Source organism: Carassius auratus, chromosome 45, assembly GCF_003368295.1.
Source record: "Carassius auratus strain Wakin chromosome 45, ASM336829v1, whole genome shotgun sequence".
Classification (NCBI taxonomy): Eukaryota; Metazoa; Chordata; class Actinopteri; order Cypriniformes; family Cyprinidae; genus Carassius; species Carassius auratus.
Genome location: NC_039287.1, coordinates 3,050,534 through 3,070,444, shown reverse-complemented (window position 1 = coordinate 3,070,444; position 19,911 = coordinate 3,050,534). Strand labels below are relative to the sequence as shown.

The 19,911-nt window shown below is 35.2% G+C and overlaps 1 protein-coding gene across 1 annotated transcript; it reads right to left on the bottom strand.

Annotated features, from left to right (window-relative positions):
- Positions 1–34: 34 nt before the first annotated feature.
- Positions 35–18,996, bottom strand: LOC113062907 (inositol-tetrakisphosphate 1-kinase-like). Its single transcript, XM_026232973.1, has 11 exons — positions 18,606–18,996; positions 18,381–18,477; positions 15,665–15,689; positions 11,861–11,986; positions 11,510–11,627; positions 7,533–7,631; positions 7,328–7,368; positions 6,273–6,438; positions 4,755–4,822; positions 3,762–3,924; positions 35–1,323 (listed from the first exon to the last, which is right to left on the bottom strand). The coding sequence occupies exons 2-11, from the start codon at positions 18,473–18,475 to the stop codon at positions 1,022–1,024; spliced, it is 1,203 nt and encodes a 400-aa protein (XP_026088758.1). The 5' UTR covers positions 18,476–18,477; positions 18,606–18,996; the 3' UTR covers positions 35–1,021.
- Positions 18,997–19,911: the final 915 nt, after the last annotated feature.

Sequence of the window (19,911 nt, the reverse complement as noted above, 5' to 3'; positions counted from 1 at the left end):
ATTGTCCATTTCATTTCATTTGTTATTTTAAAGGCTTTTTTTTCTGTCTCCAAAAGAAAAAAATTAACAAATATACAAATATACATCATACACAAGTATAACGCAATTGGCATAAAACAGACTAACAAACAAATTACACTGTCAGAACGACAAATTTAACATTTATCAATCAAACTGCATCCAAAATGCAAATTCTGCTATCATTTACTAACCCTCACGTCTTTCCAAACCTGTGTGAATTTACTTTCTCTGTGAAACATAATAAATTAGATATTGAAAAATGTGATTTGTTTTGTCAGTGCAATGAAAGTGTTCAGAGAAAGGTTTTGGACTAATGACTTTCATTGGGTCAACAAACACAACTGAAAGATCTTTATTGTTTCACAGAAGAAGGATTGTCATAATGATTTATAATGACATGAATTCCCTTTTCGGGTTAACTTTTATTGGGTGAAGTTTGTTCATTTTCTCCTTCAATCAATGTAATGCATAACCCCATACAATCTCAAGGTTTTCAGACCATTCAGATATGAAATAATTAGCCTTAAAAAATCTTTTTAAAAAGCAATCAGAGCTGCTCTTGCTGTGGTTTAACAGATTAAATACCAGCAGACTGCTTCAGACAGCATTAAAGCCAGTATTTATGACTTACACAGCAAGTAGAGAAGCCTTAGTGCCAGCAGGACACTTATTTAAATAGTGACACATCATGACACCCATTTTCTCATTAATATATTTATATCAACAATAGTTTTAGTTCCTCCCATGAAGCCCTTTTTCTGCAAATCAAGTTCAGTGCAACATTCATAAAAAAAAAAATCTAATCATATACATTTCCAAGATCAGGTCGACCTTTCCAAATAGGAAATTAAATAAAGGAGTAGACAATCAATACACATTCAATCATTTCCTAAACAATTCACATTTGGCACGAAGGATTTTTCTGCACACCTACCCTTTGAAGAGCGTTCATCTGGTTTGTGAACAGTAATGAAATATTCTATTGCACTGGCTCTCCGTGTCACTGCGAGGATGTCTCCGCTGCTAAACTGGATCTGCTGTGCTGGTGAAAGTTTGGAGTCATGCAAGTGCCGCCACAACTCAGTCCCTGATGGGGACCCTTCTTTATCCCCTCGCTCTCCTTCAACCAACTGCTTTCATTTCCCAGCATGCCACAGTGAATCCCGCAGGCCACAGATGGGCTCTGACCTATCCCGTTCACTCTCAGATGACCACAAACTGCTCCGTTTGACCCTTGACCTCGCAGGACGCTGGTGATGTGACTCAACAGGTCATCGAAAAACTCTGGAACTCCCTCATAACCTGGGCGAAAAATGAAGGTGGTCTTAGATAACAGTAGTTAATGGGTTCCTTGTGATGGTGCTGAGAGGCAGATTAATAAAAGGAAGATATCATCTGTTGTCTTACTCCTCGGTCTCATGGGACTTGTTGGATGTACCACTGAGAGATATGAGAGTGCTGCTACCTGCTAGATACATAAGATCACCATGGCAACAAGCAGAGACAAAGCCAGGTGGCTTTTAAACATACTGAGAAAACACAGCTGTGTCTGCAGATACTATAAAGAGTCTTGAATCAAGGGCTTCAGATGTACTTTTTCCCATCCTTCTACAATGTTTTATACCTCCTTTTGTGACTTTAGCTGAACAATGATGTAGAGCTGAAGCAAAATAACTTTATAGAGTGAGCAGAGTCTATTTAGTGTGATGGAGAGACACAAAATGTTCAACTATAGAACACAAAGGCTATATAAATATATATATATATATATATATATATATATATATATATATATATATATTAGGGGTGTAACGATACGCGTATTCGTATTGAACCGTTCGGTACGAGGCTTTCGGTTCGGTACGCGGTACGCATTATGTACCGAACGGTTCGTTGGACTAATTAATTATATTTGGAAAATAAAGAAAAAATTGTGAAATATAATGATATGCGTTCAACAAGGTAGCCCAATAACCCAAACGACGTAACAGGCAACGCCCCTGACACCCCCGAACAAGAAAAAAAAAACACCAGCTTATATGTTTATGTTAGGCTACTCAGGTCAGGCGTTCGCTCACTCAGTACGCGCTGAAGGCTCGTTGCAAAATGGCCAATGCGTTTAACAGACCACAAATAGAAGATCCTCCAATAACCATCAGGTCTGGTGTTTGGGTGCACTTTACCAATCGATCGGGGCATCCAAACAAGCACGGTAATCAAAATGGACTAGTACTGTACTGTGTCGGAATTTCCTGATCAGTACGATTCAATTAACAGGCCTGCACGTTATAGAAGAACTGTTATAAATAGAACATATGCACGGGCAGTTTTGAAAACTCCACCTACTTTGCTCTTGGCATAGTGCAGCGCAAATCGCGTTGTATCTGAAGGGCAACGCTGAGCCCAGGATCCAGCGCCGCGCGTATCGCGTCCTGTGTGAAAGACCCTTTAGTCATTTTGCAACGAGCCTTCAGCGTGTGCTGAGTGAGCGAGCGCCTTACTCTATAGTGGAAAACGCATGTTTTAAGAACATTCTTAATGTAATTTAGCCCCGTTACTATATTCCTTCACGAGCCCATTTCAGCCAGACCGTAATTCCTGCTTTGTTCCAAAAAACATAAGCCCTATAGAGAACCAATTGAGTAAAAACACACTCAATATAAAGAGTTATAGAGTTCCATATGAAAAGTTACATCTTTGTATTTGTTCATAACTACTACAACAATATAACATTTTCAATTTTTTTTAATAAGGAGCTGTTTTTGTTTTATACAGTATGCTGCTAAGAAAACACCATAGAAGATGGGTAAAGAATAGATCATTGTTCAATGTAAAAAAAAACAAAAAACATACTTTGTTGCCAATTTGTTCTTTTTGCTGTATCTAAAACGTACCGAACCGTACCGAACCGAACCGTGACATCAGTGAATCGTACCGAACCGAACCGTGAATTTTGTGAACCGTTACACCCCTAATATATATATATATATATATATATATATATATATATATATATATATATATATATATATATATATATATATATATATATATATATATATAGGTCCTTCTCAAAAATTTTGCATATTGTGATAAAAGTTCATTATTTTCCATAATGTAATGATAAAAATTAAACTTTCATTTATTTTAGATTCATTGCACACCAAGTGAAATATTTCAGGTCTTTTATTGTTTTAATACTGATTATTTTGGCATACAGCACATGAAAACCCAAAATTCCTATCTCAAAAAATTAGTATCTGTATGATTCTGACTGTGTAATCAATCATGTGTCAGCGGAGAACAATAGTAAGTGAAAACCCAAGGTAAATTACGGGAAAAAAAACTAAAAACAACTGGACCGTTGAAGAATCAAGATGAACTTTAACATCTGCCCTGGCCAAATAAATCATCTGACTTAAATACCATCAAACCACAGTGGATGGCTTTAGAAAGAAAAGTGAGAAGCAGATTTCCTCCAACATCATTAAAGCAAATGACAGATGTTGCTGTAGATGACAGTCCACCAGAGTTTTAACGGCAAATGTTAGTACAACACCTCAATACACCAACATTTTATTTTAACAATACAAAGCACAGAGAGAGCTCTTCATTACTCCACACTGACACCATGTGGTTTGTTACCATTACTGCAGCTCTGTTCTGAACTCTCTTTTGAGTTCAGTGCTTAAAGATAACATATGTTGCCAAGTCAAAGGCTTGTGAGGAACTGCACGTACCTGGAAATGCGTTGATGTCGATGACGGCGTGCTGGCCGGTCTGGTTGTTGATGATGATGTCAATCCCGAACAGAGAAATACCAAGGGCCTGTCTTAACCCTCTAGAAATTTTCTGAATGACATCATTGCTGGGTTCCCGGTACTGGCCCTCCATGTTGTCCCTCTAGAGGAGACCAGAAAAGGGACAAAAAGTATGAAATGTATGAAATGTTTGTTGAACATGTACAGTTATGCATTGTGAATGCCAAAACACTACAGAAGTATTTTTATGAAGCTTTTTAGTAGAGAGGCATCGATCGAGCCATGAGGCTTGCGCATCCTGTCTGAGAGAATTGTGCACACAGCACAAACGAAGCACAAACGAAGTAACTGTGGTAGAATTTTTTTTAATTATAATACATTATATAGTTAAGCAACATTACTGACTGCAATGTGACACTGATTTTATACAATATAATAAATGTACGAAGTTAACAAGTTCAATAAACAAAAAGTTAAAAAGATTAGTTACGCAATATTGACTGTTTTTGCTCAATTTAGCTGATGAAAATAGCACTTTATTTTGATAGCTGTTTAAGTGGGAGAACATCTGTAACTAAGAACTAGAAACTAGGATATAGGCCTAGTAATGTTTAATATTTTCTTTTATTATGTCATTTTTTTATTTATAAACAAAAACTAAAAATATCTTTTTGTTTGTAGATGCTGTCAATTATAGTTCTTAGAAAGAAAATCTGAAAAAAAAAAAGTATCGGCAGGTCACACAAGAAAATTGCAATCGGTGCATCTCTACTTTTTAGTTATACACAAACATTTGATACATTCATTTAGATTTGAACAGGGCTGTATTTGAGATTTAAAATAAAATAAACGTATTAATTAATGTTTCAAAGGTATTTAAGCCATTCATAAACTTTAGAAAAGAGTAATTTTTCTTGACTTGGAGAGGTTTAAGCAGTAGTTGAGTTGTAAATATGATGCATGTTGACTTACGCAGGTCAGGTCAGAAGAGGACTCTGGTTTGGACACGTGATGACTGTTGAAAGATATTGCTCTCCTGTCTAGAAGAATGAAAACACAACTCAGTTTTCAAAGAAATATTTACACCACTTTTCAGAAATGTGGGGTTTAGCAAGATAAAAAAAAAATACTTTTGTCATCAAAGAGGCATTAAAATGATCAAAATATTAAACAGAGAGCACACCAGTTGTCAACACTGATAATAATAAGAAATGTTTCCAGAGCAGCAAATCAGCATATTAGAACGATTGTGTGAAACTGAAGACTGGAGTAATGCTGAAAATTCTGTTTAGCTAACACAGGGATAATTTACATTAAATTATATTAAAACAGAAGTTTTAATTATTTTTGTCCTTTTCGGTTACATTTATTCAGTGAAGAAACATCACCAAATTCTTCATTGTCTCATTGTAAAGTTGACAACTCTCTGCATCAGGGAATTTGACTGGGCATCAGGGGCATACAATTCACCAAACCACATTGACATCTGAGACCATCATCTTTGACATGCTTACTTTATAAATACCAAGTCAAAGACAAAATAAACCACTCCTCTTTAAGAGAAGGAATGGGTCTATGTTGACAGAATGGTCTAGAAGGCTGAGAGGCCTCGCCATCACACAGACTTGCTCACAAGTGCCATTAATGTCAATCTCACTTTGTTTCTGAAACAGCTTTCAAACATAAGGTAACCTTATAAAAAGTTCCAGACTTAGTGTGTTTGCTGGGATATATGTTTGTGTGGATGGTTAAAGCTAGCTAAAAGAGTCCTGACATCTACATTTCTGGTCCTGGCACCCTATAAAGTGTTGTAATTGGCTTTGATGCCGCCTGGTGAACTAGTGTCCCATGTGTGACAAACACAGAGTGCAATTTACAGATTTAGCTTTACTTCTGTGAATGTAAACATTGATGAATTGAAAGTAGTTCATAAAAAAAAAAAAAAACTACAGCATATTCACTATCGTTCAAATGTAAGTATCTCACCAAGGCTGCATTTATTTGATAACAATAATATTGTAAAATAATATGTTAAAAAATGTATTTATTCCTGTGATGCCAAAGCTACATTTTCTGCAGTTAGTGTTTTCCAGTCTTGAGTGTCACATGATCCTCCAGAAATTATTCTAATGTGCTGATTTGCTTAATGATGCTCAAAGCTATATAAATGTTGAAAATGCTGTTTAATATGTTTGAGGAAACAATACTTTTTCAGGATACTCTGATGAACAAAAAAAAGAGCATCTATTTGATATTGAGATTTTTTTTTGTCTTTACCTTCACTTTTGATCAGCTTAATGCATTTCTTTAAAGAAAGTCTTACTGCCCCCAAACTTTTGAACACTAGTGTATTAGGCACCAAGGGAAATCTATGGAAACCTTTTGAGTTTGATTTATGATTCAAATTTAAAGCTAAATATTTCTAAACAAATTACATTCATCAAATACTTTGAACCATCCATCAAAGGGGTGTTGTGTGACTCGACTGACCTGTGGGTCCAGATGGGAAATTTCTAATGGAGGGCCGCTGCACCACACTGTAGGCCTCTCCCACTACAAAAACCTTATACAGCACTGCATTATGGTTGATAAAGCTCTGGATGACACATGGGGGCTTGATGCCTTTCAGATCTTCCTCACTGAAGATGATGGCCATCTGTTGAGCAGAAACCAAATCAACACCTGGTTATTAACTAACATGAAATACACAGATTCTTATTATGATCTTGAAATGTGAAGGTGCAAATGAGAAAGACAAATATAATGTATCTATTGTACTTCCGTGAATCTAAAACTGCCACACCAAAACCCACTCAATCCACATATGTTCCTTGTCTTTCCTTTAGCTAAGTAAACCGATGTGCTCACAGTCATAAAACACATGACCGTCAACCTGTTTGCACAAACACAGTCGTCAGGAGTCAGTGGTGACACATTAATCTAGTACGCCCCTCACTGTCAACATTGTAAACCAGAGTTACTAATGTCTTAAAGAAGTATTCTAAAGGAATGTGAGTAGTCGGAGACTTTGCCTGTACATTAGTCACAGAGAATCAAAGATATGGTCTTCACAGCAAGAGGCTGCGCCCCTGTTAATCATCCACGGGGATAGCAGTGTTACGTGTGATTCAGAGCAATGAGAGCGTTAAAATAGTGTGTAATTGATGTGGTTTTTTTAGTGTCACACTTTCAAGACAACTGAAATGAATCACTGTGGCGTTTATGAGGCAGAAGTGGCCACAGCATTGCTGAAATTTTAAAGAAATATAATGTGTGTTTTTTGATACTAATACTACCGCTACCACTAATTACACATTTCAGTTCCCTAGCTTTACTTAAATAGAAATCCTGCATGAAAAGGTTGATACTCAAGTCCAAAAGTAATAATTCTAATGAGACACCACTTTACATTAGAAATGATTGACTAGCATCATGTAGCACCTCTTAATGAATCTAAACAATACTGTGCTCTACAGCACTTATCTCCTGCTCATTATGTAAGATATGAAAAATAGCACAGGTTACAGGAGAGTAAAGTCTCTTACCTCATGGGAGTTGATGCCATGAGCTACCTGGGTTTTGCAGACTGCAATAAAAAAAAATAGTGTGAAAACATGTCGCTCCAGTACACATGAGAAAATATATAAGAAACAGCTTTTTTTTAATCTGAAACCCCTAATTAGATGAGCCAAATCTATGTATGTAAATGGTCACGAAGATAACTGGTGATTTTAAATGACATGAACTTACTGGAGGGAAATGTGATTCCATGTTTCTGAAGCTGCTCTAGAGTCTCAGTGCCACATTCACTGTTGAGGACCAGAAACGGAGGTGAGCAGATTCTGTCATCTACAGAAAAAAAACACACATGAGCACATGCTACATTTTTGTCTTGATATATTACATGATTTAATAATGCACAAAAAATAAATTTCATACATATAATGACTCAAATATGTTTGTTTCTTTTGTGTTGAGCATGTTTTTCAATTTCTGGATACAAATTTTAATAACTGCACTGATATCATAATGAAGAAAAACAGACAAATTAAAAGAGTGAAATTCTTGAAAATAAATAAAAACCAAATTTTTTTAAAAACCTAAAAAAAAAAGACTACAAATTTGACAAAGCAAGGTGCGATTTTCTAAAAACGTAATGATAAATAAATGAATAACACTTTGACCTTGAATTTATATTTAAAAATGCTAAATGATTCTTAAAATTAAGTTAGCTATTAATGATTATCTAAAAATAAATAAATAAATATTTAAAATTGTCATGATGATTCATGATATAAGAAATAAATATTTGTATTTATTTATTTATTTTTTACTATGGAGATTATTATTATTATGAGATATGAGAAAGATTATCAGGATAAAGTTGGTTGCTTTGTTTTTATATATTTAAGATTTAATGAGATTCTAACATCCAAACTTGTCTTCTTTACTCTTATGAATCTGGGCTATGTTTCCCAAAAGCATTGTAAGCTTTAATTGATCGTAGCTCCATTGGTTTCAATGAGTCTACAATGTACTTAAGCTTACGATGCTTTTGGGAAATGTAGCCCTGTTCATTATGACAGCCCACTCTGATTCTAAATTTTGTTTTTTAAAGGTTTGGGAGAAATAAAATAGGGTGTAGTTGTTTCTTGGATGTGTTTTGATTTCATCTTACGTTCTATCTTTTTCTTTCTTAGTAGCAAGCATTTCTTTCTTTCTACTATCTTTTATAAAACCTACACAAACAAATGAAAACCTAACAGGCCAGACAAGATTAACTAGCACACCCTAAGCATAACTCCTTGTAGACAGCAGGTTTGGATGGGGGTCTTAATGATGTGTGGCCTGCACACATTTTAAGTGATGACTACACTTTATACAGGATAATATTACTACAGGATCCATGGAAACATTTAAAATGAAACCATTGAGGTATCTGTGAATTTTCAGCTTGCTTTTGATCTGCAGTCATCAATTAATCTTACAAACAGCTTCTTTTCCAAGACTGAAAGCGCAGTCTATTTATAGCCACTCAACTTTTTCCATGTTGGGCAGCTCTACGCAGCTCAGCGTATTAAAGCATAACATTTTACATTAGACAAGGAACATGAATCCATTTGATAAAAAATGCAGTAACCTTTAAAGCAGCTACAAACGCGGGATACAGCAATGTGATGTGTGACGATATATGTGATTAACTAAAGTGTGCATTTTGGGGCATTTATATTCAAACAGCTTGTTGTCATCGCCTCACATGGACTCGACATAACGGTTGATTAGATCATGGAAAAAATGTGTGTCATTTAACAAAATCAGTCACTGATGGCACTTGCTGATAGAGCCAAACATGCATGTTATGGGCAAGCGAGTTATTTTTAAAAGGATCTTGTGTAATACTGAGGGTATATGAGCTGTGTTATCTTTCCTTTCCCAGAATCCCTTGCGGTGTTGTTTCATAAGCTAATAGCCATAGAGGCAGTTGCCTGGTGAGTGGGCCTGAGAAAATAGTCACTCCCTTTGTATCTGAAACAGAGTCGTCTCTTTCTTAGATACTGGGGAAACACCAAGACAGATGGTTAACTTCACACTAACCCTCAGCTGACACAAGATCAAAAACATCATCAGGTTTTAAAGAAGATGTTACATAATTCATGTACATTTTAACTGCTTGACTCAAGTTTGTATCCTGACATTAAAAATGCTAAAAACAAAATGTTTGTAATAAATTATAAAAGAATGCAAATTGAAAGGATTAGTTCACCCAAAAACTCTGTCATGTATTACTCACCCTTATGTTGTTCCAAACCGGTAAGACCTTCGGAACAAAAATTAAGATTTTTTTTTTTAATGAAATCCGAGAGCTTTCTGACCCTGCATAGACAGCAATGCAACTACCACATTCAAGGCCCAGAAAGGTAGTAAAGACATCATTAAAATAAAATCAGTGGTTCAATCTTAATTTTATGAAGCTACGAGAATACTTTTTTGCACTAGGAAAATAAAAATAACTTTTTTCAGCACCATCGTCAACAAACATGCCACATTGTTTTCTTTGCACACAAAAAGTATTCTCCTAGCTTCATAAAATTACGGTTGAACCACTGATGTCACATGGACTATTTTAATGATGTCCTTATTACCTTTCTGGGCCTTGAACATGGTTGTTGCCTTGCTGTCTATGCAGGGTCAGAAAGCTCTTAGTCTCGTGTAGCCAGTCCTTCAGACTGACGGCAGAAGGTCTGGGAACCTTGGCTGCTTTCAATGGCAAGGCCTGTCCAAAAGGCCATAATGCTGACAGATAAAGCAACCAATCATGTTTCGTTTTGTGCCACGCCATGTTTAGGGGTGTGAAAATATCCCCACAATAACAGGCCGTGTGTAAAATTCTTGGATGTTTTTTAAAGATTTTATGCTGCGAACTTTAAATATTCATATACTTTTGAAAATCCAGCATTTAGTTGATCCTGATACGGATTGATTATCACAATTGTAAATACAATGGTTTGCTTCTAACATGAGGGTCTCCAGCATCATGGCATATTTGTTTTCAGGTAGAACATTAAAGAACGCGACACGCACATGTTCCAGATATCCTGTATAATTCAATCAATCTGATATCGACTTCGAAACTCCCCAAAGTGTTTCCAATTTTGTGTGGCGTATGCATCAGACGTTCTGCCAATGGACCGAAGGCATGACATCTGAGGATGAGACCTCAGGATTTCATACAAAATATCTTAATTTGTGTTCCGAAGAGGGTCTTATAGATTTGGAACAACATGAGGGTGCGTAATAAATGACAGAATTGAAATGTTTAGGTGAACTTTCCCTTTAAGACTCCACTTTACACTACAGTTCAAAAGTTTTTTAAGGATTCTTTTATTCAGTAAGGAAGCATTAAGTTAATTAAAAGCGACAGAGAAACATTAATAACATTACAAAATTATATTTCAAATAAATGTGGTTATTTTGAACTTCATTAAAGGATCTTGAAATCTTTTTTTAATCACAGTTCACCTAAATGTTTCTTTTTAGCAATAAATTAGATTTTTTTTAATATAATAAAATAGAGTATGGTTATTATATTATATATTATAATATTTCACAGTATTGTTCTTGCTGTGTTTAGAGCATAAAATACTTATTTCAAAAACATTTTAAAAATTGTACCAACTTTTGAATGGTAGTGTATGTGTAGATACGTATGTATGAAAATGTTACGGCTGTATATTTTGATGGAAATCCTTAGGCACTACATTATTCCCACAGCTGGTGATTCTGTGTGCTTGTAGTGAGCCAGCAGGCCTCCTGTTCTTTCTGTGGCCAGTGAATGCAGCATGCAAGCAGCACAAAGAATGAACGACTCAGCAGCTTTAGGACATAAGCTCCCCATAAGCCTTACACTTCCCCTGTGGAAAGGCAAAACCTTCCCTCCTCATGTTAGTCCACCCCTGAAGAACAAAGGAGTATCTAAAGGCCTGGTTCCCAGAACCATTTACAACATTTAGAATTAGTGGAAATTCTGTAAATGGTCTGGTCCACATGTCTAACTCACACATAAAGCAACCAACCACAGTTTGTTTTCTCTTTACGTGCCATTTAAGGGTGAGCTTATCTGAAATATATAGTTGGATTGCCCATTATTAATAAATATATTTAGCACAGCTGTATTTTGTGTGATTAAATCACATGTGTATAACCACGTATTAGTGATACAGACAGACCTTTCATGCATTCTTCAAGTTTATGAATAAGCTTGTATGACTTGCAGCGGTCCAGCAGGGTACGAATGGCTGGAAGAGGGTCAAGAATCACTGTTTCAGGATGAGCATCTATGTAATCCTGGAGAGAGGTCGAAACACACAATTCATGAGTTCTTGCTTTGTATACGTAGCAAAATGAAAGAACAATGTCAATGGTTATATAAAAAGATACATAAAAAACAATATATTACAATATTATTATTTAAATGAACTAAATATAAAAAATATATACTATTCTATTTTATTATTTTGTATTAAAATATAAGGAGTGAAGAGACATTTATGACCACTTGAGCTGATTTATCTATTTACCTGAACACGCTGAACAAGTAGCAGAGATTCTGTGACATTTTGGTCAGCATCAACAATGTGGTCAGTCAGCTTGTGGATGATGACATCAAATGGACCCTGCTTCTCTATTGGCTGGCTCAGATCCAGCTAGACCAAGAGAACAAGGCCGAGAGCTCAGTAAACATCCACAAGACATTTTTTTTCTTGATATGCACCCAATTGTGTATTATTTGTATGATAAAGATTATTAACAAATTAAATTTAATAGGTTGATAAAATGAACAGCACGCCTAGATTTTGCAATTCTGCTTTTGCCTCAAAGTTCTGTTTGCTCAAGAGGGACAAATGAAGAACAGATGTTTATGACGTGATGCTAATTGTGAGTCGTGATCTGTGCTGTCACTCACACCTTAAACAGCTAAACTCTGAAAACAATCCACTCATTGAATCCAGTGCATGAGTGAAAGCCAAGAGTGTGGATTATGTTTGGTTTAATGTCAAAATCAAACCATATAAATAAAAGGACATGGCTCTCAGGTCAATGATTCACAACAAGGAAAGCGGAAAGCGGAAAGCGGAAAGCGGCTGTGTTTCCAAAAAAAAAAAAAAGTACATTCGCAGTAATTCATTCATTTATAAATAGTGGTAAATAGTATAGAAGCAGTCAACTATCCAGTGTATGACAGATGGTACAATGTATTCTAAAGGTTTTACATGCCATCCAGTAAGGAAAATTGCTACTTGGGGTACACAGAACATGTGGTCACTTTGGGTTTAACCTTTGGGGATGAGAGCATTTTACTCTTGGATCAGACCACAAAGGTTTGTGGCAAACGTCAGAGGCTTTTGTATACGGCCTTCATGGTTAATAGGGGAAGGGGGCATCCCTAAGTGCACTTTTATTTAAAATGCTTAGACCTAGTCCAGAGTCTCTCTTTTAAAAGCAGCACCAAATAAATTTAGCATGTCCCACCAGAGGTAATCCTAAAGGGCTTATTATCTTATTCCCTAAATGGTCCTGTTTCAGATGACAATGTCCGGAAATATTCTCATAGCCGGTGCAGATATGTGACAAGCTATTTACGAAAACAGACGTAAAGAATGAAGAAGATGACACACAGATTCCACACAGACACCTCATGACACTTCAGTGAAGAGACCCCTCCACTTCCTTTTTGTAGAGGATATTCAGCTGATACACACATCATCTGATAGAAAGCATGAGACAGCCATGTGTTACATCACATTAATGTTGTTGTACCATTTTATTAGCTTTTTAAATAACTATCAGCCAAAAAGCTTCACTGCTTTCTGGATATACTGCTACAGTATTGCTCTTCCACCTAACAAACTTTTTCCTGAAAAACTGAATTAAATCTCTAACTTGCTGTTACTTCCGTTGCACAGAGAGAGACATGATGCTATTAACCAAGTTACATTTTAAAATATATTCAAATCATTACATTTTTACTGTATTTTTGATCAAATAAAACATTACTGACCCCAAACATTTGATTTAAAAAAGACAACTGATAATGTTAGTTTCATATCATTAAAAAACTAAAGGTTTTATAAGAATATGTGGTCACTCCCATTATCCTTAAGTTATTATATTAGTGTAATGAGTGTGGGTAAGTTCTTGAGAAAGTGTTATGATCTTATCTCTATGGTGGTGACATGTTGAAACTGCAGTTTTTAAACTTTATGTAAATGTACTATTAACATATACAATTATTTAATAAACATGAATGAATTAAACCTTTTTCCCTTGATTTTAGTGGATTAATGATAAAATAGTCACATTATCTTAATCAAATTAATGACACTCCCCTGTCTAAAATGATTAGCCCATGGACTGATTGCTAGATCATATAAAGAGACCATATAAAATCTATGACTGGGTGCAGCTGGGTAGATTATTGTATAAGGTGTAAACAGGTCAAAGTCTGTCCTCTACTCTCTTTTGTTTCAACGGCTAACATGTTGTGGATATCAAAGACGTGTGCGTCCTGGGAATTGAAAAAAGCCCTAAGTGTTTCACTCAGCCAGACAACTTCACTGATAAATGTCTGACTCATAGTTAAGGTCCAGAATCAGGGAACAAGGACCTTGGTTTAGTCTACTAGCCTTCACACGCAAGTCCCAAAACAAAGCAAGGTGACTCTGTTCCAAGAATTCCCTTCACTTTCCATGGCAAATCAGTAAAGAATAATGTTTGTCCCTAAACATACATTTATTTATTTTTGAACCAAAGAGAAGAGTTCTACGCCTGCAAGCAAATCTACACCTCATTTCCACTGCAACCTGCTTGGTTTGTTATAAGAGGCCCTTTACGTATCTCAGGGCCATCTCAGTTCCTCTTAAACTTAACACAATATAAACAGGGTTGACAAGGGCATATCCTGCTGGAATATGCAAATACTGTCTTCATATGTTCACTAAAAAACATTACCACAAAGATCCAGTCATTTACAAGTCAGTAGATTTAGTGGGTTTTAAAAATATGATACCACTATTGATTTGTTTTTACTCATTTTTTTCTAATTTAATCATTCTTTTGTTGAATTTTATAATTTATTTTGATTTAAACTAAAATTCTAAAACAAACATATCTTAAATATTATATATTTATCTTAATTGTAAGACAATCTTAATTGTTTATTTATTTTTAGATTTTCTGAAGTGGTTTCAAAAAAAAAAAAAAAAACACCCACACACACACACAAAAAACAATGTCTTAAATGTGTCACAGTAATCTCTGTGAGTCATGTCTAATGATTTATCAGTGCCAATGTGAAACAAAGGGAAGTTCAAACAGAATCATTCAATAAACACCCATAATGCTGTTAGCTCCTTAGAATTACAGTGATGGCATAACTTGAGAAAAGTCATGGAAGAACAGTTCATGTTCTGATCATCACTAAAACAGTTTTTATAGGTATAAGAAACTAAGGACATCTGCAGAAGAAAAAAACAACCCTGACAAAGCCAGCGTTCCTTACTAGGACAAAATGCACACACTGCATGTGAATCTATTTACAGCGCCAATGTTCTCAATAAGGACTGGTTGGGGGGATTTTTTCTCCAAAAAATCATCCTCTTGGGTGAAGGCAAGAATGCTAGATTAAGCAGGGAGAAAGTGAATGCTAATACACCTGTCCCATGCTGTCCCACTGCACTAATGTCTTCAGCTTGACCTTATAGAAATACTTGATAAGAGGAAAAATAACAAAGTATAATCTATCAAGACAATGCTTCAGCTTAGACTATAAATGTGGTTTATATCAGCCTGATATGAAGAAGGCTAATCAGTGCAATTTCCATGCAATTTTGTAGAAGCAAACTTATGTTTTGTTATGTTAGGCTATATTAGGCTCTGGGTGAGAACAGTTTTGAAGCAAAAAAAAAAAGTCTCTATAAACTGTTTTTACTGGCATTATTCAATGGCGAAGAAAAAATGCCACAAAAAGTTAATGCAATAACAGTACGAACAGTAATAATATAGCATTAGAGTAAGCAACACCAACCATATTAAACAATGCATTTATATACAAACTCAAAATGCACCGTTCCAACTGGATGCAAAAGTGATTAACTGTAGTAATGCAGTAATACTACATAACACTCTCATGGCGATATTTTGAATTTAAGTGTCCCCAGGCACATTAACTTCATTTTCATTTGAAATGAAAGGCATGTTTGTAACGTTTAGAGCAGATAATGACAAGCATATTGTGATGATACCGTGGAAACTGCCTCACATTTATGGACAGGCTTTTTGCGTAATGGAAAAGCCATGAAAAAAATGCCATAAGGGTTTCTTACCTGGATCATCTCTATGCCTTGTTTCCTGGAAAACAAAAAAGTGGAAAAACAAACTATATGAATATTTTATATTGATTCCATATGAGTCAAATAATGATCAACACCGATTTGGACTTGGAATTATGAGAAATTCACAAAAAGACAAATTATAGGTTTATATAAGTTTAAATAGAACTGGGGAAAATCCTGTTATTTGGTTTTGCTGTCTCTCACACAAATAGGACAGAATTCTCCAAATTCCCTCTCATAATCACAGGCAAAAAAGACAAACACACATGCTTAAAATAAAGTATCATTACTCTCCATTTCCAGACAACACATTTATGCTATTGATAAAGGGAAAAAAAAACACTCTTAAAATGATAACCACAGTTCATTTAATCATTAATTCTTGTGCTCTGAGAACATCTGTATCTTTCCAAATTCATGTGTTGGGCAACTTTAAGTCTTCTCTTTTAAAAGTCCCTGAAATAACAATAAGCTCACATCTTTTTAGACAGCTGACAAACCTGCTGTGATTTAACGAATGTAGCACTGTGTGGCAGTTTATCAGTAGAGCGGAGTCAGTAGTTTGTTTCTAAAGCCTTAGAAGTAGGTGAAAATATCTTAGCATCTCATCATATGTCCCAAGACAAATATGCCAGCCAGTAGTATAACAAATCATTTTGCACAAGTCTAGATAAAATTCCTTTGAAAACCAGTTCTCTGTAGGCTAGAACATGCTCATGAAAGAAAGGAGCGCACATTACAATAAGTCAAGGTGCCCAGTCACGATACTATATCCACACAGATACCCATCTAAAGGGATGTTCAGTGCCTCCCTCCACAAATACAACATTTAAAGCTTTATAGCCATATTAATAACAATGCACGTAAACTTGAATAACATAAGTAACATGGTTCAGCTTTGAATCAGCTAACAGGCACAGTCTTGCTGCAGACTCTTAGGAATGCAGGGACTCTAAAGAAATATGCAAGCAATGTTACTCTAAGTCTGTGAAATCAAAGACTGCCTGCCTGCCTGGTGCTTATCCAGGTAACCAGAGAACTTTGTCCAGGCCTTTGTCTTTTATTATGGATGAAAAATCCACAGATGGTTTTATGGCCATCTAATTATAAGAATCCCAGGACAGTGTTACAAGTTGTAGTTCTTTAATAAGCAATCTAGGACAGTTCATAAGGGACTCCCTCGAATAATAAATGCTTAGTTACTTGACAGGTAGATTGACTATGGTGACAAAGGATATCCATTGTTTCATGACTGAAGCTTCATATGATGGATGCAATGAGAGTGTACCTACAGTACATATCTATAATGACTTGCATAAGAGTAGTAGTTCTTAGGGGGAGTTGGGTTGGGGTGGGGGGGGGGGGGGGTGGGGGGGTTCCGGAAGAGAGATAGATTCACATTTTTAGAGAAGATTGATCATAAAAATAAAAACTTCAGAGATGCCAGTGAGAAATAGTGAAGAAATAGCTTTTTATAACATTTACATAAAGTGAGTGAAACTGTGTTGACGACTGATGTATGAAACACTCTAAAGAGTTCTAAAAACCACAGCTCCAAACGTAGAAAAATATTTATTTTATTTTTATTTTATTTTATTAAAAAATATAGGCTTATAATTAAATATTTTTCTACAGATTTTCCTGTTTTTTGTGGTTGAGCACCATTGAGCTTTTGGCGGGCTGGATGTGTGCACTTTGATTGGAATCAAATATACAAAACGAACTTTTGGGTTAAAAATGTAATAAAAAAATATATAACCCAACAGCTGGGTTAGTCCATATTTGACCAAAACAATCCAGCATTTTTAGAGTGAAGATGAGGCAAGAAGACATTCGGTGTAATGAATCATGTTTCCTGTATCACATAACACTAATTAATACTAGTTTCAATTCCCTTTAACTCATCTGAATTACAAATTCAAGTTCAGACACCTCAACTCCTCTCAAAAATAAACATTTAATTTTCTTAATATTAAATGCCAAGTAGGTTTTTATTCCATAAAACAAACTATTAATACTAACAAGCATTTTACATTACTATCATTTATTTTTAAATTAGTAATTAGCAATCCAAACAGTGACTCTTTTTCAATGTCACTTGCAACTATTTCTTAGATGGATATTAGTAGGCTAGCTTATTTGTTTCTTTGGTACCAGTGACTCTAACAGTGTCAAATAACTGTAATACTAAACTATAACTATCCAGTTGATTCAAATAACTCCTATAGTTTCAAAACTGTGAAATAATTGCTCTATTGTTAGCTATACTTTTTTGTCTATGTGGAGAAGATGACAATGGAATAGGTGCTATGAGCTACTTAATAAACATTATGTTCTATACTAACGTATTTTCCGATTGTTTACATTTTATTCTTAAATAGCCATTGAAATATAACAAGTAAAAACATTTATATTCACTTAAGTATACAAACTAGTATTTAATAAATAAGTACTAGTACCTAATTAATAGTATAAGTACCAGCAACAAATGGAAAACAGTCTGAAGTGAATAGTATTATCTAATAGCGAAACAATCACTAGTCAAACTAAAAAAAACACTGGCAACTCACTAATGGATAACTTATTACTAAAACTTACGTTTCAAAATGACCACTAGTAAAATACGCAGAGTCTCGTTTAAGGAACACATTTTAAAACTGGCTGTATTTATTTATGAGCGGGTCTTGTCTCGCGCTGAGTTACGCACCTGCACATTTCCACGAAGGTCTGGAAACTGAGTTTTTTAATCTTCTTCTCGCTGAGCCAGTATCCAACTCTTTTTCCTTTCACGAACGTCTGCATCTCTAGAGAGACATATGTAGGTCCGAATGCAGAGTGTATTCATTAAGAACTCGACCAACAGTTTAAGTATGTGTGGTTAATGTCAAAAGATAGCCTAACGAAGATTTCATGAATGCATGTATGAACTTACCTCAGAGTGTTGAATCACACTGCGTTCTGATCAGTTACGAGTCTCTCTTCTGTACCTACGTCTCGTAAAGTCCAAGTTTCAGGTTCAGACTGTCGTCAGTAGTCCATCCAGGATTGCTAGTGTCCTCCAGAAATCGTGTCCCCTCTGTCTAAATAGCTGTTCGATTTTATGACAACTTCGTCATATTAGGCTATTTATATGAAACCAGCACATATCGATGTAACAAACACATCATGACACATTAGGGTATGAAACCGGTGTCCCTGGTCTAACCTCACATGTGAAACCTTACATATTTAAGTGGTCTGTCCATTACTTGGCAAACCTGTTGATTGACAATGTAAAGTTGATTGGCCATTTGGATAGCAGCGAAACTAACTTATTTGCCCAGGCACACCCTCTTTCAAAGGCGGGCTTAGTTCACTGGTAAAACTAGCTGGTGTAGCACTCCAGCTATTTTCATTCATTCATTCATTCGTGTTTCCTTGGGCCAAAACTCAAATCTTTCACAAAAAGAAATGAGAGGGAAGTGGCTTTTTTTTTTAGAATCTTTTTAGAATGTTAGTTGGTGAAATACCTAAATTCTTTGTGATTCTGCATTGAGAAATTTGTTTTTTGATTTGTTTGACACTTCTCTCATGAAATTGGTCACAAAGTGATGAGCCATAATCCATCTTTGCTTGCAAAGACTGAGATGTTCCTTTTATATCCAAGCATGATACCCTCATCTATTACCAATTCACCTGCTTACTGTGAACTGTTTCAAAACAGTTGCAGAATACAAGTATAATTGGACAGTAAAAACAAATTAAATAAAGGGTAAAGACAATTAACAAATCTTTTTTTTTTTTTTTTTTTTGCATTTTGCATTTTGCAAAACTTCCCAATTTGTCTGGAATTGAAGTTGTGGTGTTGAGCGCTATTGTAAGGTTTAACCCTGCCTGGTTAAAATGTTCAACGTTGAAAATGACCAACAGTTGAAAACATTTGAAATTTAGAACAGTGATCAAAAGGTAATCAAATGTAATCAGGTACATTACTTTAATAAAGTAACTGAAATAGTCACACTACTTATTAAATTTTAAATAGGGTAACTTGTAATCTGTAACTTATTACTTTTCCAGAGTAATCTTCGGATAGCTGATAATTACATCTACAACATTGTAATTAGATCAGTGTACTAAGTACTCTCTCTCTAAAAAATATTGCATTTCTTGTTACTACATACTATCTAAATAACATATCAACCACCAGTTGAATAATACAAGGATAATTCTTTCAAATGAATAATATCAAATTGCAAAAA

Excerpts from the sequence above, each read along its gene's own strand:
- LOC113062907 (XM_026232973.1), bottom strand. The coding sequence starts at position 18,475 with ATGCAGACGTTCGTGAAAGGAAAAAGAGTTGGATACTGGCTCAGCGAG. Across the intron at positions 15,690-18,380 it reads ACCTTCGTGGAAATGTGCAG|GAAACAAGGCATAGAGATGA; the intron begins GTGCGTAACTCA and ends TTTGTTTTCCAG. Across the intron at positions 7,632-11,509 it reads ACTTGAAGAATGCATGAAAG|ATGACAGAATCTGCTCACCT; the intron begins GTCTGTCTGTAT and ends TTTTTTCTGTAG.